The 22322-nt window shown below is 43.8% G+C and overlaps 1 protein-coding gene across 1 annotated transcript; it reads left to right on the top strand.

Moving 5' to 3' along the window:
• Positions 1–613: 613 nt before the first annotated feature.
• Positions 614–1696, top strand: LOC135391707 (uncharacterized). The gene has a single exon (XM_064622073.1). It carries the CDS (start codon positions 614–616, stop codon positions 1694–1696), a length of 1083 nt encoding a protein of 360 aa, XP_064478143.1.
• The last annotated feature ends 20626 nt before the right edge of the window (positions 1697–22322 follow it).

Here is a 22322-nt window from a genome sequence, read left to right as displayed (position 1 = left end):
TTCCGACGGCTAACGCTGCGCCATCTCTCAGGAGACAACAGAGGCTTGCGAAGTGTCCGCCTTCCTCCTCCTCCTACTGGCCGGCATCCAAGAAGCAGAGTCTCCTCCGTTGGTCAACATACTGAACCGTTGGTCTCTTGGTCAACATACTGAACTTGAGTACTTCAGACGCTCTTCCGCCGACTTTAGAGTGTGCCGCGCTTGATACCGCCACTTCACATCTATTACTGTAAAAGAAAAATGCGAGAATTCCGAAGCACCGAAGCAGGAAACAAGGTCCACGTACGCACAGACGTATCGCATCGCAGCGCCGTCCGCTACCATGCTGTCGGATGCTGCCTCGCTACTGACCGTCGTCTGCATCTTTGCAGGAGGCCGAAAACTGACAATCGGCCAATACCAGTTACTTTTGCATGAGACATATGCATTTTCTCTTTTCCTCATTAAATGTTCACCGCAAACTGAGAGTATATGTAATCGACGCCGTCTACGATATCAGACGACAGATTGAGGATAACGTAGCAGACGACGATCTGCAGGCGCGCATGCAGCGAACCATACCGTCGTGCTGCATTTCACTTTGAGATCAATCGGTGTGAATCCCGGAACCGGAATGAATGCACCTGGTAGAAATGCACGAGGGCCTCCGCGAAAGCAGCATGGAGACACCAGAAGAAAAAACAAACGCGTGTCGCCCCAAGATCGATGGAGGATCATTGACTGCGCAAGGCGCGGTGGTGATCTAATTCAGCTGGCCGAGATGCTCGAAGTGAATATAAAGACCGCCCGTTCAATTGTGATAACAGACAGAGAGGAAACAAAGAAAAGAGGTGGGGCCATTACGAGGTATGGTGATGAGATAGTCCGTAAGTTGAAGGTAATAGTAGACGAGAACGCAAGCTTGACTTTGGTACAAATCCGTGACATCGTAACGCAGCAATGCCCCGGGGTCACCATCAGCACATCGTCCGTGAACAGGCTTTTAGATGGTCATGGGTACACCATAAAGCTACTCTCGTTTCAACCTGTCGACAGAAACCGTCCTGACGTCAAAGAACATAGGAAACAATACACAACTTGGCTTCAAAGGGAGGGTCCACAGCTGCTCCGTTACTATGTGGATGAAACAAACTTTAACATATGGTATAGCAGAAGCTATGGGCGCTCGCAACGGGGAACAAAAGCTGTGCGCCGAAGAGTAGGATCGAAAGGTGCGAATATCAACTTGATTGCTTGTATGTCATCGGGCGGTCTCTTGCACTGGCAAACTGTGGACAAAGTTTCGTGGCAGACGTATAACGAATTTATAGCAGAGGCGTCGCGCCTTGCGGAAGAGTCCGAGCCGAATGAAGAAGCTGTCTTCCTCATGGATAACGCGCCTGCACACAAACGTGTGCACGACGCGAGCTTGAGCACGCGACACTCTACAAAGTATCTGCCCCCTTACAGCCCGTTTCTCAACCCTATTGAGGAAATGTTTTCTAAATTTAAACTTGGAGTAAAGTCCCTCCTCACTGAAAGGCGGGACGAAATCCTTGCAAGGCCGCAAGATATGACTATAAGAGAATACCGTCGCAACATATTGCTTCAGGTTGCGGAAGAAGCAATGAGGAAAATTCAACGTTCAGACTGTGCGGCCTACGACCGCAATCACTTCAAGTACCTAGACGATGCTATGAACGGCCGCGACATGTGAGGTGTCCGGACAGCCTGCTTGTATAGTAAAAGAAAATAAATCTTTTCCAGATCACAGTGTCGCCCCTTGTTATTGAATGCCGTGAATGCGGTGTTGTTAGACGCCAAGCACTTAACAAATGCCCCGTTTTCCTCCTCGTTTTGGAGCTCGTTGTTTACGACAAGGGATACATGTGGTTCAAAAGCCTCCATTATCAGACTTTTCGATGAATGCATATTTCAGTTGTTCTTGTTCCCAGGCAACCAAGCCTTGTGTCGTGTTTCTCTGTTTATGTCCCATATCCCATAGTCCCGTACTAACACATACTAGTGCATAGAGCATGTTATGGCTTAGCACAACGAAGAGGAAGAAAACAGTTGCCATCACGAGGTCTTTTGGGTTCTTCATCCTTTTTTAGGAACGTTCTAGTGAGTCTTCGTTTGTCCTCGGAATAAAGAGTTTCGATTATAGTCGCGGTCATTACAATCACAGAGTGGAAGTTCCACAACAGAGCAGTCATAGTCATAAGGAATTACTTTGTAAGGAAATAGTCATAACATATCATAAATCATGCAGGTAGTCCCATACTATCACATTGTAGTGCATAGAGCAGTAATAGTCACAAAAATGTCAATTTATGGCTATGAACAAGGCAATAGTCAAAACAGGTAATAAATCACACAGGTAGTTCCATACTATCACATTGTAGTGCATAGAGCAGTCGTAGTAATAAAAAGTCAATTTATAGCCGTAAACAAGGATAGTCATATCAGGTCATCAATCATGCAAGTAGTCCATACTATTCCACTGTAGAGCCTAGATCAGTAATAGTCGCAAAGAAGGCAATTTATAACCCTAAACAAGGAAATAGTCATAACATATCACAAATCATGCAGGTAGTCTCATATTATCACATAGTAGTGCACTGAACAGTGATAGTCACAAAAAAGTCAATTTATAGCCATAAAAAGGAAGTAGTCAAAATAGGTCATAAACCATGCAGGTAGTCCAATACACTCGCATAGTAGTGCATAGCGTTCGCATAGTCATAAAAAGTCAATTTATAGTCATAAACAAGTGAATAGTCATAACAGGTCAGAAATCATGCACGTAGTCCCATATTATCACATAGTGGTGCATTAAACAGTGATAGTCACAAAAAAGTAAATTTATAGCCATAAACAAGGAAGTAGTCAAAATAGGTCATAAACCATGCAGGAGTCCAATACACTCGCATAGTAGTGCATAGCGTTCGCATAGTCATAAAAAGTCAATTTATAGTCATAAACAAGTGAATAGTCATAACAGGTCATAAATCATGAAGGTAGTCTCATAGTATCACATAGTAGTGCATTGAACAGTGATAGTCACAAAAAAGTCAATTTATAGCCATAAAAAGGAAATAGTCAAAATAGGTCATAAATCATGCAGGTAGTCCATTACACTCGCATAGTAGTGCATAGCGATCGCATAGTCATAAAAAGTCAATTTATAGTCATAAACAAGTGAATAGTCATAACATATCACAAATCATGCAGGTAGTCTCATATTATCACATAGTAGTGCACTGAACAGTGATAGTCACAAAAAAGTCAATTTATAGCCATAAAAAGGAAGTAGTCAAAATAGGTCATAAACCATGCAGGTAGTCCAATACACTCGCATAGTAGTGCATAGCGTTCGCATAGTCATAAAAAGTCAATTTATAGTCATAAACAAGTGAATAGTCATAACAGGTCATAAATCATGAAGGTAGTCTCATAGTATCACATAGGTAGTGCATTGAACAGTGATAGTCACAAAAAAGTCAATTTATAGCCATAAAAAGGAAATAGTCAAAATAGGTCATAAATCATGCAGGTAGTCCAATACACTCGCATAGTAGTGCATAGCGTTCGCATAGTCATAAAAAGTCAATTTATAGTCATAAACAAGTGAATAGTCATAACAGATCTTAAATCATGCACGTAGTCCCATATTATCACATAGTAGTGCATTGAACAGTTATAGTAAAAAAGTCAATTTATAGCTATAAAGAAGGAAATAGTCGAAATAGGTCATAAATCATGCAGGTAGTCCCATACAATCGTATAGTAGTGCGTAGCATTCGCATAGTCATAAAAAGTCAATTTATAGTCATAAACAAGTGAATAGTTAAACAGGTCATAAATCATGCTGGTAGTCCCATAGTAGTCATAGAGTATGCATAGTCATAAAATGTCATCTTATATATAGCAGTAAACGATGAAATAGTGATATCAGGTCAAAAATCATGCAGGTAGTCCATACCATCCCATAGTAGTGCATTGAGTAGGCATAGTCACGAAACAGTCAATGTATAGGCATAAACCATGAAATAGTCAAAACAGGTCAGAAATCATGCAGGTAGACCCACACTACCACATTATAGTGAAAAGAATTATGAAAAGCGAACTCGTGAATTTTGGATTAAATTCCACGGCATAAGGATTAAAATTGGTGGCATGAGGATTAAATTTCACAGAAGAAGGATTAAATCCCACGGCATAAGGATTAAAAGTGGCGGTATAAGGATTAAATCCCACGATACAAGGATTAAAAGTGGCGACATAAGGATTAAATTCCGCGGTATATGGATTAAATACGACGGGAAAACCTGTAGTTTTCTCGCTTTCAAGCGCTTTTGCAGATTACGCTTCCAACAGCGGCATTAATCTCTTTATGTAATTCAGTGACACGTCCATTACTTCAGTGTAGCAACCTACACCCTTTGTGCATATTGTATGTATTCACGTGAGTATATTTCCTTGTATCATTATGTGTGGGCTGCTGCCTTTTCATTGCCTCTCCCTCATAAGATGTTCAATTGTACGGTACGATTTAGATAACGTGTTTTCTTGCGGGACCGTTTAACAGGGTTTCCCCTCACGGTCTCTTATCTCAAGTGTATTCCTGACACTTTGTGTACCACTAAACAAATAAGCAAATACTGTTACCTTCTAATGTGGTACTAGCGGAAGGTTCACTTCATTAGAACATGCGTATGATACGCATTGCCGATGTGTATCGTTACGCGTCACAGCCAACTCGGGGCCCTCCTCTCACCGCGTTTATTCGACAAAGAAATGCGATAATGGACAGTTCCCGCAGTATATTTCCTTTCACAATTGCATGCGGTAGGAGTGACGTACACATGACATTTCGCGCCGATTCGGAGGAAGGAAAGAGGAACCTTAAAAGTGGCACCTTTATTCGTGTTTTCATTACAAAGGACGTAACAGGTGAATCTCGTTTCCTTTGCATCATTCTCATGATGATGGAATATTTCATATCGCGAAGAGGAATATTTCAAATGCCCCTTTAACTGCGGATATCGGACGTACGTGATAGCACTTCAATGTGTCCTGTACTGGCGGCGATCTTCTACGTGTTTATTAGGTGTATTGCTCTAACGCTAATCATCCAATGATCGTTTGATCATTGTCACTGTTAGTCCAGCCAGATGGATGAAACTATGGTGAGCTAGAACGACCGTTGTGCTTATCGGCTTTCCAATGCACGGGCGCGCTTGGTCGCGGAAGTAGCACACGGTGACGTAAGACTGTTTACATGAATGCGCTGACCCCAGCTGCGCGCCTCGCGGAAGGATTTTTGTGTGGTTCCGATGTACTTTTTCTTTGTTTCCTTTTTCTTCCATCGTTTAGAGGCACATGCGCCTCACGTGAAATTTAGAGGTTCGCACAGCGCCGGCTAAGAAACCAACCAGTGCCGATGAATAGCTTATCAGGACATCACGAGCTCAGGCCCAGTACAAGGCTGTTGCTTGCTGCAAGAGGTTGTCTCTCTCCCTCTTGTAATTTATGAGTTGTTGCTTTGCGTCGTGAGACCAAGGTAGACTAAGCCAAGTAGCGCAGCCGAGAAAAAAAAAAGCAAATCTGACCCGACAATACTGCCATCTCCGTGACGCGAGCGATCCTGGGTGTTGGTACTAGAGGTACGATCGTAAACAAAAAATATTTGTGACTTGCGCATGGGTTTTCTATGTATTAATACTCTATTCATAATTTCAATATAGGAAAAACTACCTGTGTCCCCACTTGTGTACATATACGAAATGATCTATCACCCGAGTACGTTTCCGTATACTGCTCCCCTGCGCATGTGGAACAAGGCTTGTTTATTCGTGTGTTCTTCCTGTGTCCGTACCCTGTGACCGTGCATTGCAATAGATTTCGTACACTTTTTGGGTTATACAGCAAGCGACGGTTACATCTCGGAGCTGTAGACGAAGATTAACACGTGTGAACAGGTGCATCCAATGCATCCCCTGTTGCAGGCCCCCAGGAAAGAAAGCTTCCACCACGCCGAGACGACGATGATGGCCTGAGCGCTAGCAGGAATCATCTGCGCACCAATGATTTATTTAGAAGTGCCCATCAACGGAAAATCATACGAGATAGCGCACTGTAAACATTGAAATCCAACTTACAGCAATGTGAAAAAAAAAAAAATCAGGAACCGAACAACAACAACAATATATGGCGATGAGATGGGATGTTTAACTGCTGTGGTGTGGTACCCTACCCCATTGCACGTGGAACATTATATTAAGATAATGAAGGAAGGATGAAAATACGAGGAAGAATTAAAGTGTCTGGAGCAATCCACTCAACGACAGGAATTCCATGAACACGTGAAGATCCCGCCGATGGAGCACAGGATCTTCATAAGGGCCAATGAGTGTAGCTAAATTGAGCAGCCTGTTGCTGATACGTGTGTTCGTACTATTCACAACTATAGTACTATACTATAATTATATACTCTGTTTGTTTGCATTTGGCAACTCATAATTATTTTCTTTCGAATCTGATAACGAAAGGAAGAGCGTCTGGCTATCGTTGTTATACTATCTTTTCGGCATTCACATTTAGGCAGTGTGTCGAAAAGTAAGAATGGTTGTGCGGTACAGAGGGTATTGTCCTCCCAGGTGTAGACAGTAACAGGTGTAGACAGGAAGAGGCTCTTCCTGTCTACACCTCTTTCCCCCCTTCTACGTTGAAGACTTCCATGCCTCCGCGCGTGTTTCTGGTTTCTGCTGCATTTTACCTCACGGTGCCCAAAATATATTTCCTGATGACAGTTAATTACTCATAAAGCTATCGACTGATAACCGGTGAAATGATATAGCCGAAGCGTATCGGGATTAACTGTGTGGTACAGTGAGATTAGTTGATTTTGTTTGCTGATAAGAAGTTACTGGTTGATAAGGCTTGATAATGAGCGATAAGGGAAATCGATAAGGTAAACCTGCCTTTTATACCCTATAACGGCTGACAAGATTATTTGTGCAAGAGATGTGCCGATCGTGACGGCTAAGTACGGATGGACTCACTCTCAGTTTAGTGCAAAGTAGTGAACCGTTTGAAGAACATGCATACCGTCGCTAAACATTTCGCAAGAATTTCGGCTGCGACAGATGCTCCGCTGCCAGTTTGTTCACTCCAATTCCTAGTTGAAGAAGTGAACCTGTGTGCGCAAACTGAGGGATGACAATATCTTCTGTACTGCACAACAATTCTTACTTTTCGGCACACTGCCTAAATGTGAGTGCCGAAAAGTAAGTATAACAACGATAGCCAGACGCTCTTCCTTTCGTTATCAGATTCGAAAGAAAATAATTATGAGTTGCCAAAATGCAAACAAACAGAGTATATAATTATAGTATAGTACTATAGTTGTGAATAGTACGAACACACGTATCAGCAACAGCCTGCTCAATTTAGCAACACTCATTGGCCCTTATGAAGATCTTGTGCTCCATCGTCGGGATCTTCACGTGTTCCGTGACCATAATTCAGGGACACGACACAGAAAGCCGGCTTCGCGGGATAGCACACAACCATGCAAGAAAGCCGACTTGACAGATTTGCACGAGGAGGAGGAGGAGGGAGGAGGAAAAATTCGAGGAGGGACAAGGAGGTGAGATAAGACAGAGAGCTTTTAACGTCATCTGCACGGCAATAACACTGTGGGCACGCACGAGAGCTCGTCCTCAGGTAAAAAAAATGCAACGCGTGGCTCAGAATTGAAACATGCATCAAGCCTTTTCTGTTGATTGAATGTCGTTGCGAAATCAAAAATCGCGCTATAGAAGCTCGTGAAGCGAAATGATTGGTCCGCGTGAGAAAGGCACGATCTTAATATTAATAATTGGTGGCGCCGGCTATGATCATGAGCGACGCCACGGTAGATAGATTGGTTTATTTGTGAACAATTTCATTATGCAAAGGCAGCTATGGCCTTAGTGTAACTTTTAGTGGAAATTAATATATACATGAACGGATGTACTCGAGAATATTTTCTATTGGAATTAAAAAAGAATAGACAGGGACGTCCAGAGATCGCTATTGCAGACCTGCTGTTCGTCAATCAGTACTAATGTAGCTACATTTACGAGATGACTTATTTTTAGTACATACCCGACGTAACAACTCGCGGCAGTAAGCAAACAAGAAAATGAGCCAGCTGCTGGGAGTCCTTTTTCAATGTGGTCGCAGTTATGTCGCTGTCTTCACCTATCTTTGAACGAATCAGTAGCATACGTTTCTCGGCGCTTATCATCACTCTTATACGGTGTTTTATGAAGGCCTGCGGTTGAATTATTCGTAAACAAGTGGCGATATCTACATATATAAAAGATTTCTTTTACTGAGCATGGCAATTAGCATGCGCTGATTAATTAAATAAAAGCACGTTTTTACTGGACGCTTCCGGAACTTCTATTGTATTAAAAAAAACATTTAAGAAAACGCGTCGACACTTGGTCATTTTCTCCAGTAATTAATTGATTGAATTCATTCAATCAACTAATTCGTAAAAAATGTATTTAAATCGAACCAGAACATAATCGAAGAAGTTGAACCCGCATTAGGCTGAACAGAATATTTCTTATATTCACCTATAGAGTGCCCCATCCGATAATGGGGTGCCTTGTCGTCGAATGTTGCTCATATACTCTTTCTTACTGTACTTTTGTTAAGCTGTGCGACCTTGTACAAATCCCCTGATGTAGCGCTTATAAAGTACTTCAGGTATAATAAATAAAATAAAAAATACTATATGGTATGTGTATAAAAAAAAAGTACCACACCAAGGATTGAACCCAAGAACGCAAATGGAATTCCTGTCGTTCACTGGATTGCTCCAGACACTTTAATTCTTCCTCGTATTTTCACCCTTCCTTCATTATCTTAATATAACGTTCCACGTGCAATGGGGTACGGTACCACACCACAGCAGTTAAACACCCCATCTCATCGCCATCACCTATTGTTGTTATTGTTTGGTTCCTGATTTTTTTTTACACATTGCTGTAAGTTGGATTTCAATGTTTACAGTGCGCTATCTCGTATGATTTTCCGTTGATGGGCACTTCTAAATAAGTCATTGGTACACAGCTGATTCCTGCTAGCGCTCGGGCCATCATCGTCGTCTCGCCGTGGTGGAAGCTTTTTTTCGTGGGGGCCTGCAACAGGGGATGTATTGGATGCACCTGTTCACACGTGTTAGTCTTCGCCTACAGCTCCGAGATGTGACCGTCGCTTGCTGTATAACCCAAAAAGTGTAGGAAATCTATTCCAACGCACGGTCACAGGGTACGGACACAGGAAGAACACACGAATAAACAAGCCTTGTTCCACACGCGCAGGGGAGCAGTATACGGAAACGTACTCTGGTGATAGATCATTTCGCATATGTACACAAGTAACACAGGTAGTTTTTCCTATATTGAAATTATGAATAAAGTATTAGTACATACAAAAACCATGAGTAAGTCAGAAATATTTTTTTTTGTTTATGATCGTACCCTCTATTACCAACACCCAGGATCGCTAGCGTCACGGAGATGACAGTATTGTCCGGTCAGATTTTCATTTCTTTTCTTTTTTCTCGGCTGCGCTACTTGGCTTAGTCTACCTTGGTCTCAGGACGCAAAGCAACAAATCATAAATTACAAGAGGGAGAGAGAACCTCTTGCAGCATGCAACAGCCTTGTACTGGGCCTGAGCTCGTGATGTCCTGATAAGCCATCCATCGGCAGTGGTTGGTTTCTTAGCCGGCGCGGTGCGAACCTCTGAATTTCACGTGAGGCACATGTGCCTCTAAACGATGGAAGAAAAAGGAAACAAAGAAAAAGTACACCGGAACCACACAAAAATCCTTCCGCGAGGAGCGCAGCTGGGGTCAGCGCATTCATGTAAACAGTCTTACGTCACCGTGTGCTACTTCCGCGACCAAGCGCACCCGTGCATTGGAAAGCCGATAAGCACAATGGTCGTTCTAGCTCACCATAGTTTCATCTATCTGGCTCGACTAACAGTGACAATGATCAAACGATCATTGGATGATTAGCGTTAGAGCAATACACCTAATAAACACGTAGAAGATCGCCGCCAGTAAAGGACACATTGAAGTGCTATCACGTACGTCCGATATCCGCAGTTAAAGGTGCATTTGAAATATTCCTCTTCGCGATATGAAATATTCCATCATCATGAGAATGATGCAAAGGAAACGAGATTCACCCGTTACGTCCTTTGTAATGAAAACATGAATACAGGTGCCACTTTTAAGGTTCCTCTTTCATTCATCCGAATCGGCGCGAAATGTCATGTGTACGTCACTCCTACCGCATGCCATTGTGAAAGGAAATATATTGCGGGAACGGTCCATTATCGCATTTCTTTGTCGAATAAACGCGGTGAGAGGAGCGCCCCGAGTTGGCTGTGACGCGTAACGATACGCATCGGCAATGCGTATCATACGCATGTTCTAATGAAGTGAAACTTTCGCTAGTACCACATTAGGAGGTAACAGGAACAGAATGCCGCCCTCAAACACACAAATTATAGCCAACGCCCGACAAACGAAACATTACCAATCGGACGCTACATAGCCCTACGGCCTACCGCCGAGAAGCCCTGCCAACTGCGTGCGGAGCAGTATTTGTTTAGTGGTACACAAAATGTCAGGAACACACTTGAGATAAGGGACCGTGAGGGGAAACCATGTTAAACGGTCCCGCAAGAAAACACGTTATCTAAATGCAATTGAACATCTTATGAGGGAGAGCCGGAGAGGCAATGAAAAGGCAGCAGCCCACACAAAATGATACAAGGAAATATACGAACGTGAATACATACAATATGCACAAAGGGTGTAGGTTGCTACACTGAAGTAATGGACATGTCCACTGAACTACATAAAGAGATTACTGCCGCTGTTGAAAGCTTAATCTGCAAGAGCGCTTGAAAGCAAGAAAACTAGTTGTTGACCATAGGTTATGTAAGAGTTCGTTCCACAACCTAGTTCCAAAAGAAGAAAGCGAGAAATGACCGAAATTAGAGCGAAAAGTAGGGCATTGAAGATAATGCGACTAATTCCGTAGGGAATGTGGTGAACGAAATTATGGATCAGATTGCAGATGCGTACGCAACAGGAAATTAGTGCAATGCTGGAACGATTATAATAGCGCTGATATGTCACCATGAAGTCCATCTGGAGTGTTGTACGTTCCACAATGCTGTTTCAGACAAAAAAATAGTTCCTACAGAGACAACGCTTGCAAACAAAATCATACATTATCTTCATTGGCATGTCAGACATTTCGTCATTCTAACGTGAAACTCCACATTACACACAACTCGCAATCAGCGCGCATCGCGAAATAGCGAGTGTTTTATATTCTTCCTCCGTTGTACTGGGAATATATTATAAATTATGAGCATTGAGTACAGAATACTCCTGCTTCCAGCAGCCTATGGGATCCACAAGCTCCACCCCTGTAGAGCCCCATTAAAATAAAGGACGTCGCATCCCATAGTTCGCGGACTAGAGAACATACATCAAGGTGAAAAACCGGGCGTGTTGGTGTAGTCCCAGTGCTAGTTCGTCATGCTAGAGAACATACCACAGTAGTGACACTCTTATCACGCCGCAGTGAGAGAGAAGCAAGATCTATTAATGTCCATGGGAACAGCATACACAGCATAGGTAGGCATGAGACGACAGGTATTTCAAGTGTTTTCAACTATCCATTGTCAAAGGAAGGAACGTTGAAGCCGATAACATATCGAACGCGCAACGTACTGCCGAAGATACCAGTTTGAGTTGCACGGTAGCTATAGCATCATTGTGTTCCGTTATCGTCCATGGGAGCGGCAAGTTGAGAACATTTTCAAGTGCTCATGTAAACGCTGTGGCTTTCTCTGGGAGCGTCAGGATCTGTAAACTCCAGCGCGTTTTCTTATTTAACTCTGACAATTCCGTGTTATTTTAAGCGGGAGCAAAATAGCCAGAGTAGCCCAGGGTAGCGAAAAATGAGTTCATAACTCTGAGACGAAAAATAGCAGAGCTAACCCTGGCAACAGCTCTTCTCCACTCTGCTCCAAAGCAGGGAAGGCTAGGGTTATGACGTCTCACAAATGCTCGTGTGGCCTTGTCCTCTACTACACACAACAGTTGACCCTATTTAGCTTTGTCATAACCGAGTTTTGAAAACTTTTCTTCTAGAGCTAGTTCAGGAAAAATGTTCCAGTGTTATCTCTGTGGCCTGTACTGAAAGATTACTACGGACATAGAAGATTTCATCATAAATCTAGTGCTCCTTCAGAGGATGCACAGCGTAGCCCCGTCTGCATTACATAGTACGTGTTTTTCTATTCAACTGGAATAGCAAGTCTTTTGAACTACTTTAGGCTAGGTTATACAATACGCGGTTCTTATTCATATAGGCTATGATTATTTGGGCGGGTCTCGATATTCCCGGTTGCGAAATTCCTAATCTCACAGAACTTCACAGCCTCGAAACAAAGATAATGCTCGATTTCTTCACACGATGACATTTCTTGTTAAAAAAGCGGATATTGCTGATTAACCTCTTTGCTTCAAGAGACATCGATATCTGTCGAAGTCGTTTTAGCGAATGAAAGCCGCATTATAACGACTGTTATGCTTTGCAGTGAGTACGCGCCGGCACAGCATGTAGGTTAGTTTATTATCAGATACGTTTAAGTTCTTAAGTTAAGTTGGTTGGGTGTTTGCAATCCAGGTTAGTCTGAGTTCGCTGTTGGCAATTTCCCTGCGATGATGGTATTTTCGGCGGCGTATTGTCAATCGGAGGACCACAGAAAAAAAAAAAAAGTCCAGTAGTTCATTTCCTAGTAGATGTCAAACAGACACGTCTTCTAAGGAATGAAAATGACCAGGTAATCAGCTATAGACTTAGTGCAGAATTGTTACAGTTGGTTACAAAATGAACGCCATATGGTTGTGAAACACATAAAAATTAAGTTGTATCGCCGATTTCTTAAGCGTGGTCCGCACATGACCTTAAGAGGAGAAGGCACTTCGACGGTAGTCTTGAGACTGTCTCGGCGCCCCCGCCCCCAAGGAAAAAAGAAAAAGTGTACTGACCTAACCTGGACTATCCTCACCAAGGTGCACTAACCTAGCCTAACTTGACACTTCCTACATTTAACAAGACGACAAACTCCAAATCCGTTATGCTCAGCAAGGTAGCGACTCTCCTGCTGTAGAAGTCATTTTCGTTGTGTTATTCAAACGTACATAGGAAAGGTTCTATACCACACAGTTTTATTATTCTTTTCAGTGAACATAGCAGGGGCAGGCAAGCCAGCTGGTGTTGACTTGATGTTAACATTGCCTTGACTTTGAGGGAAAACACAGGACGAACAGATGAGTTTTTGTTTCCGCATATGACCCTCTTTCATTCGCATGTGCGGTATTTACCTTTCAAACGGTTCACTAACTTTTCAATACCAGTGGTCCCGATAACGAACTGTACCCTCGAGGAATTCTTCACGAGTGCAGGCTTGACCACCAGGTACATGCCACTTTTACTGAGGACTGCATCTGCACGGCAAGTAACAAACAGACGACAAACGCAGAGAACACCTAAGTGCTCATAGCACCCAATTTCATCCCGAGTTCCAGAGAAAACAGAAACATGGTGTTGTCCCCATTCCTCCTCCTCAATACACGTTACAATTTGGTAGGTTACAATTCGATACAAATGGAAACTTCAACGTCTACCGCCTTGCAGCGCAGAGTAACTCCAGGCGTTCGAAAATTCCGGAAGAAAGGTGGCTACTCCACGGTCACGTGACGCTACGTTACACTCAGCTCGCGGGATGCTCGGGTTGAATTGAAAAAAAAAAAAAAAAAAAACGAATAAACACGCCCTAGATACAGAAGATCGATAATATTTCTTTCGTCTTCAGATTGTGGAACGTCAACGTCGGACGCCAGTCCAAAATTGCGATGTGCGGTGCAACTTGTGCGGTCGTAACGTTGTAGTATCCGGTGGTACGCAGTAACTGATCTTCTTATCTAAAGTCCTCGAGAGTCTCCGTCAACACTTATGCTCTGCGCGAACTACGTGACGCCGAACTTGTCATGCCAATAAAAGTAGGCAACGTCGTGCAATTGCTGCTTGAATATATAAGCCAGTTTTGATATATAAGTTTTGAGTGCTGAGTTGCAGCAACGTCAATGTGGACCAGGGGGCGTGTAGCATACGTGTTTGTCCAACCGCACTGGGCTGGCAGCGCAGACAGGAAACTCGATAGGTAGTGCAGCAACTCGAACTGCACAGAGCCAGCTCTGAATATGTCTGAACGTTCTGCCAATTAGCATCCCCTGAGGAGCCTTCTAGTACTACCGCACTACCCTGCTCTAAACATATGACCTAGAATCATGGCATGGCGTAACTCTGTTAATAATCTTGGCGGTTACCGTGACGGTTACGGAGCATCCCAGTGAAGGCTACAGAGGGATGCTTTCTGTGGTGGGCAGTTTTGCGAGGCTACCCGAATTCCACAGCAAAAAGGACTGCACTGCCCTCCCCTCCCTCTACGACCATCGTCTTTGCCCTATATCTCCGTCTTTCCCTATTCCCTTTCATTTCCTTCCTATGCACCGAAACGACACTCTTGAACAGGATTACTGCACCTTCACTAAGCGTCCCCCCTGCCCTTACGCTAAACCTACCTCAAAACCGACACGCGGGGGAGGAGGGTCGGCTAACGATATATTGAAAAAAAAAAAAAACAATCGTGTAGAGGTAGACGTCTCAACATTGAAGAAATCTGTGCCGATGTAGATATCGAGTTTTCAGGTTCCGTGTGGGATTAGAATTCTCGTTCGGAGGTTTCTTTCTTTTGTGCGTGATCCAAAGGTGAAACAGTGTGAAATTATAGTTTTCGTCATGTCCTAACACAGACAGATTCTTAACCGGACCGGAAATCTAACCCACTTAAGCACGAGACATCATTTATAAATACAGCTCAAAACATGTCTCACCTCAAAACATGTCTCATGCACATTGATAATTTCTTGCAGCGCTTTGCGATTTTAAAAATGTAAGTGCAGCGTCGTAGATGCTAGTGGGAGCCGCGCTATTCCTGAAGCTCCGTTATCATTTTTGTTTGGTGTTTGCACCGTAATGCACCTCAGGCTATGAGCTGCATAGAGGTGATCAGATTGAGAGAAGACAACAGGAAAAAGACAGGGGGTTCGCATACATCATTAATTATTATTTATAATTAGGGGTTATACGTCGGTAGACAATGTGATCGTAGCCTGCCTCATGAATAGAACATAGAGGGAATCTGTCCCGCCTAGGAAACACTTTGGACACCAGACAGCATACACGGTGGGACGACTCGAGCCCCCCCTAGGGTTAAAGGTTCGGTGGCTCTCGTGGAGGAGTAGACGGTTTAGATGTTGTAGTCATACGTAGACATACGACGGCCAACGCACTTCCGCGTCGCGGGCAGCGTTGTATCCGGAGTTCACTAATGTCGCTCTTGGTGCCATGTACAGTTGAGCGTCTCTGGCAGGTATTTTCCTGACCTTTTTGGGGGCATGGACACTTTACCTCCACCAAACGTTTTTGACCGACTTTGTCGAACATCGCACAGCCAAGTACAACTGAATACATAATGTCAGTTGATCAAAAGGCACGACGAGCTATGGGTCTGGAACCCGCACGCCCAGATTACTGGCCACTGGTAGAGCAGTGCACGAGCAGCATTCTTGGTCCCTGCATGAGTCTTGCCCAGTCTGCCTGGAACACACCCAATCGGGATTTAGGCAAAATAGGGCCTGTGCTACCCTGTTATGTTCACGCATCCATATGGTATGCAGGGCGGTCAGACCGGGCTGTTCGTTCGCTCTGGTATCTCCTACGGTAAACCTTTCGTGTCTCAGCTGCTTGTAACGCAACGCAACGCCAAACAAAGTGAAGAGAAGAGGAGCAGGTGATGTCCTCGAAGCATACTACCGGCAGCGACAATTCAAAAACACGAACCTTGAACAGTTCCTAATGTTATTATGTCAACGTGCTGGGTGAAACGTGTATGGAAGAAAGGAAACCGTTATAGACCAGTTTACGCGCATGACATCACACACTAGCTAGCCGCCTTTTTGCTGTTTTTGGTGTAGTCAGCCCAGGTGGCGCTGCAGTCAGTAGATCGTCTGCTTGGTGTGGGCAAAACAGCAATCAACTGGAGTGATTAAAGTGACCGTCTTCATGCAAAGTGGGCATGCCGCAAAGCCGTGCATCCTTCAGGTACACAACCCCGTGGGGAAAGGGTGGCGAAATCACTTTTCATGAGTTCCCACCAATTCTTATTTTGTTGTCATATACTTATACTATATTTATTGTGTTCACAAGTCACTGGCCTCTGTGCTGACTGATTATAGAATTTTTAGTTGCTCTTCGTGTTGTTGTACTAGTGCATACTTGCTATATGCCGTTGTACAAATGTGATCGGATAGTATCGATGGTAATATAGGCAATACACACACAGAAGGTATTATAGACGAAGGTTGCCAGTACTGACCCTGAGCACTAGTCGACTGCCAATTGAAGAAATCAGGAAATGACCATGGAAAAGTTACTTCATAGGCTATCAAAGCTCGCCCAAGATGTCGGTATCTCGGAGACTCTCAAGTGGATGTACTAGCGGCTGTATGTTAGGCTATAAACATTGCCTGCACACTGCGCTTACCATGCCGATCTGCAAAATCTAGAGCTCGAAACGGTATTTTATTCCCGCACTGGCTTACACGCAATTTACCTTTGAACACCTCTACTATTATTGCAAAAATGATATTTTGGGATATATACTTCTGGTAAGTAAGTATTACCGCACATCTGAATTCATTTTCAAGGCGTTGGTGCGAAATACTTTGCTGCTTATTATTACCCTGAAACTTCAGTAACATATTTTAGGGAGTCATTTCTCCCTGTTTTCCCTTCTTTTTCTTTCACATTACACCAGCTAAGAAAAATGACGTCAGTGGAGAACCCCCAGTGACACGGACCTTCCATTTGGCATGCCCTCGTTTACTAAGCCGTACAGAAGAAGGGGGATGGGGGGAGGGGCATAGAGGATTTGGGTCAACTAAACCAGCCAAGGAAGACATGGAAATGTCGAACAGTAGGGTCTCCCAGCGGAAGTCGTGATATTTCCAACAGAGGCTGTTTCCTTTTTTTCCCTGAACGACAAGAAGAACGATGCGACAAATGATAAAAGGACATAGAGTAAACAAAATAATAATAATAACGGTCACTTGACAACGTAACAGGTTCTTGTTTCAGTATAGAAAAAAGTGCAGTTCGACCTCCTTATATTTCATATGGAACAAGAAAATGTATGTTTTTTTTTTTTTTGCAAAAAAACTCGTGAAGCGAAATTATTTTCTTCCAGATTTCGTCGTGTTGGACATTGAGGTCTGTGTTAATTCAATCCAGATTTGAAAACATGTAATTCGGCCGTGGAAAAAGCTGAACTATTCTTCTAGGGCAACACAGACACAGATGGAATTGCAAAATGAGGGTTTGCGTGGACTAATCTGAGCGCTAGTCAATTGCGAACCTAAGGAATGATCACGCAAAAGTTATTTCATATAATGAGAGCCCAATCGAGAGGCTGGCTTTTCGGAAGCTGCCACCTCGCTGTGTTCCGGAAAAAAAAAATGTCCGGGAAAATTTGGTCCCGGAAAAATGGTCCCGCGCGCCGAAAATTACAGGAGCGCCGCTGTGAACAGCTGATGAAACGGATCATACCCCACATTATTTGCTTAGCGACATTATTAACAATGTTTTCGTTTAAATTGGGAGACAGGATTTTTTGAAAATTAACATTCATGTTAATTTTCCGTAAAACCGTTTAACGAGGAACATAAATGCGGTTGCACCCGCTGCACCGCTTGCAGTGTGTGGATTACATCTCTTATTTCTGTTCCTTTCTCTCTCTATTTTGTTTTGCTGAGTACAGACAACGCGGCAAGATTAGGAAGCGATTCACCACCTACAAATAAATCATGACTACGACACGGCGTGGTCCACCACTCGTGATTCTGCAATGTCCTACTGCCTTCTACGTATTTCTGGCAGATATGGTGGAAAAATGGCAGCCGCGTTCTTTTATAAAAGGAAGCACTACAGAATAGTGAGCACAATGGCGCATGATTACGTTCTGTATTCATGCCAATGCAAAGAAACGCGTATGTTCAGTATTCTGAGGCTCTGACTTCACGATTTCTGTACGTGGGTGGGTGTCGTCGGATGTATTTCACAACTCAACCTGGATTCTAGTATTTTCCTATAATGCTTTTTTGCTGTTTTTGGTGACACAAATATTTTGCAGTCGTTCTCTCATACTTTTTATGTCGACGAACCGTACCTTAAGCAGAAGCGGAGTTGTAAGGGCAATGAAACAACGGAATAGGTGGGTGTACAGCTTCTGTAATCCATAAACATCGACCCAGAAAGGATGAAGACTGTAAAACCTGTCCCTGACCAACAGTAGAGGAATACTGGCATACAGCCAACCGTGTGGCTAGTGAACTAATACAGCGAATTATATTGATTTTATGTTCCTCATTGAATGGAATGTAGATTTAATTATGCATTAACACATGAAGAATAAAACAAAACCTACGTCTCCGAATATCAACAAATCGGCAGATCGAAGGATAACACTCGGTCGGCTCTGATGTGCGTCATTGGTTGTCTTCAACAACGCCCGAGTATTTTAGGCAGCGCGGTGCTTGCGGGATCATTTTATTTGGGGTCATTTTTTCCTACAGCCCACCTCGTTGTATTAGCAGCTGTATAATAGGCTCTAGAGAATACCTGGACCCCGCGCTTACACTATCTTACACTGGACTCCGAAAAAAAATCTGGTAAAGTATGTTTGTCCTGCATCCGTTTACACCCCAAAGCCTGGAATGCAGCCACAATTAGGCAGCAACTTGCGTATATATTACCTCCTTTATTCATACCAAAATAGCGTTTTTGAAAAAAATACGTAAGTGTATTTGTGGAACCACGACGTTAGTGCAAAATACTTACACTCAATCATCCTGTCTCCCTCTATTTTATTTTGCTGATTACAGGCAACGCGGCAATATTAGGAACAACAAATAACTATTGACTATGACACGGTGTGATTCACCACGGGTGATTCCCCAAGGACCTGCTACCTGTTCCAGGACATTTGATCGAACGTCGTTTGGTCGAATGCCGTTTGATCGAACGCGGGACATGTCGATCAAAGGGGTTTCGACCAAGCGGCTTTCGATGAAACGCCTTCGATCAAGCAGAGTTGGACCAAAGTGGCGGACACCCCTGCTACCTTCTACGTATTCCCTGCAGATATGTTGGGAAAATGGTAGCTGCGCTTTTTATAAAAGGAAAGCAAACAGACGCATCTGTATTCGTACCAATGAAATGGAACGCATATGCTCACTGCATTGTGCTCCTATATCGCATATCGTATCTGCTACATTGTATTTTCCTATTGTTGATCAGACACAGACTTTGCAGTTGTTCTCTCATACTTTCTATGCCGATGGACCACATCTTCAACAGAAGAGGAGTTGTACGGGCAATAAAACAATGAATAAATGGGTGTACAGCTTTTATTATCCATAAGCAAGGACACAGAAAAGATGCAGGGGACAACTGTGAAACCCGTGTCTGACCAACAGCAGAAAAATACTAGCACCCAGACAACGATATCAGCGGTATCAAAGATAGCGAACTAGTGCTGCAAATTATATGGGTTTGATGTTGCTCATTGAATGGAATTTCAATTCAGGAGAGCGAACGATAACTCTCGGTCGGCTGTGATGTGGTTCATCGACTATTTGCAACTACACAACTGTATTTTTTTGCCGCGCGGGAGCTTGTGGGACCTTTTTTTTTTTCGCCCACACAACCAGGGACCATTTTTTTCCGGGACCATTTCTTTTCTACACCCCGTGAATTTCGAGATAGGAGATTTCGTAACGGGGAATATCGATGTCCTCCCGAAAACCTCAAAAGTTCGGAACGGACTTAGGCGTGCACTCTTAGCGAAAAGGAAATGGAACGGCGAATTATTATGGAAGGCCACGGTAAAATTTCTAAGTGTTGTTTCAGAATTACGAATGTTAATGGACCGTCCTGTTGAACGTTACTGGAATGGCTGTAATGCCCGGCTTGCACAAACCGGAAATACGAGAGGTTCTCGTTAGCCCTATGTGACAGTTCAAACAGTTGATAATCGGGCAAATTGACATTTCATGTGAAGCTCGTAAATTGGTCTCACTTCTCTTCACGCGCACCGTGCGCAGCGAGGGAGAAAAAAAGAAGAGGGTTGTTGGTCTCAGTGTGCTTTTTCTTTACGTTACACGGGTCGCGACTAGATAGGCTCAGAGGATAATCCCCTTACGAGGACCTAAGCAACCTCTTGTACTGGTCTCCAAGGCCATGCCGTAAGTGAGTTTGGCCATTAAAGTAAAGAGAGAGAAAACGCAAGAACCAGCTACGTCCAACCTCTTCTCTTGCTCGGCAGATGGATACCGTCAAAACGTTCAGCGCGGTTTTTCCTGTGCGACTGCAGGTGACGGCACAGAGTCACATGGTTCAATGGGCTTTCAGTTTGTGTGTATATGTATTCATATTTCATGTTTTTTATATAAAAACGGAAAGCGGTAGACATATAAATTTGGTGTCGATCGACTCCTGAAATATTTCAACAATATAAGACGGACAAATATTTTCACAGTGCTATAGAAATTTAATAAACTCCTGTCCAAAGACGGACGAGAAAAAATGTGTATTTTTTCACTTTCGGGTCGTCGCTGTTGAATACTTACGACACGTTTCAGAACAATTATTTCTGCCTTATTTAATTCATCTGGGTTCTCGCTTTACAATGAAACCACCCCCGTTGAAATCAGCACAGTGGTTACCGAGAAAAAGCGTAAAATATGTTGCATGTGAAATACATTGGTACGGAGAGCTGGTATGCCTAGGGTCACTAAATAAGTTACGCTTCAGCGATGAGCGCTGGAGGCACAGGGGCGATATAAATCCGCCGTCATTGTAACTACCCTCAAGTGGATGATTTTTGTAAACCGCAACCTTGTCCTGGTCGCACGTCATAGAAAACGTCATTTTGATGTCATGTGACTTTGTTTACATGTCGTCCTGCCGCTGACCGACATATTTCCGTCGTCGTAAAGCCAAGAGATGAACGCATTTTGCCAGCGTAAACTATGCGGTGCTTCTTCCCCAACATGGCAGCCCATTTCTCCCTAGCTTAACTACATCGCATCGGCTCAGTGAGTCTCAACGCGCGGTCGTCATTACATCTTTGGAAGTCGTCAACAGTACGAGGCCTTATATGCAAACATACGCGTACTCTAGGTATGCCCTCTTAAAGGCAATCCAATGAGACCGCTTTACGTGCACGGGGGGAATCAGAAAAGCTGTGGGGTTGCCCGAAAGATTGACCTACTTGCATAGCGTATTGGCGCAGAGCAAAAACAGCGGGATGCCGTTCAACTACAGTTTTTGTGTTATCACGCCATCAAATTACTTAATGTACATATCTCGTTACAGGGAGCAGCAGTTTCAATGGCATCTGCGCGGCCAGGCACCATTGGATACATGATTGAGACAGCGGACAGAGGAGCCAATGCTTACACAGAAGATTCATATGCCACGTCTGGAACATACGCCCAAGAGGGTAAAAACCAACCAGGAAACAGGCTGCCCAGGGCAGGTGCCTTTGCAGAAGCCGGTGTACGCTTGGTCAGAGCTGAGTACAGCGTTTTTGAAGCAGAAGCCAGAGGTCCCAGCGCCTCAGCTGCTGCAGGAGCCGATGCGACAGGAGTACGTGCAATGGCTGGAGCGAGTGTTGGAAGCGTTTCTGCCGCTGCAGGTCCCGTTACTGCGAAGCTAAGCCTCGGAGTGGAAACTGGGGTAGCCGCAGGTGTGGACGGAGTGGAAGTGAAGCTCTTGGGGAGAGGCCTCAGAATTGGAGCGAAACCGATGATTAGCGTCCTTGGATTGGGACTTGAATGCGTTATCATGTGAAGCTTATTGGTAGGGAATTGACTTCCCCGTCGTAACTGGAGCGTTATTCACGTCACGAGTTTCAGTGAATCGTGTTTGCTTAAGCCATTCGTGAACCGTATAGCAGATAATAAACAGGAAATATGAGTGAGTCAGGACTCTGGTTGGCCAGCGACAAACCGTTCGCCAACCGTCCCCAGTGAAAACGATTCAGTAAAACTCTCTTTT

This window comes from Ornithodoros turicata, chromosome 1, assembly GCF_037126465.1.
Source record: "Ornithodoros turicata isolate Travis chromosome 1, ASM3712646v1, whole genome shotgun sequence".
NCBI lineage: Eukaryota > Metazoa > Arthropoda > Arachnida > Ixodida > Argasidae > Ornithodoros > Ornithodoros turicata.
Note: the sequence above shows the minus strand (reverse complement) of the source record. Positions and strands in the feature narration are given on the sequence as shown.

What these genes read in the sequence shown, in the direction of transcription:
- LOC135391707 (XM_064622073.1), top strand. Translation starts at nt 614, where the DNA reads ATGAATGCACCTGGTAGAAATGCACGAGGGCCTCCGCGAAAGCAGCAT.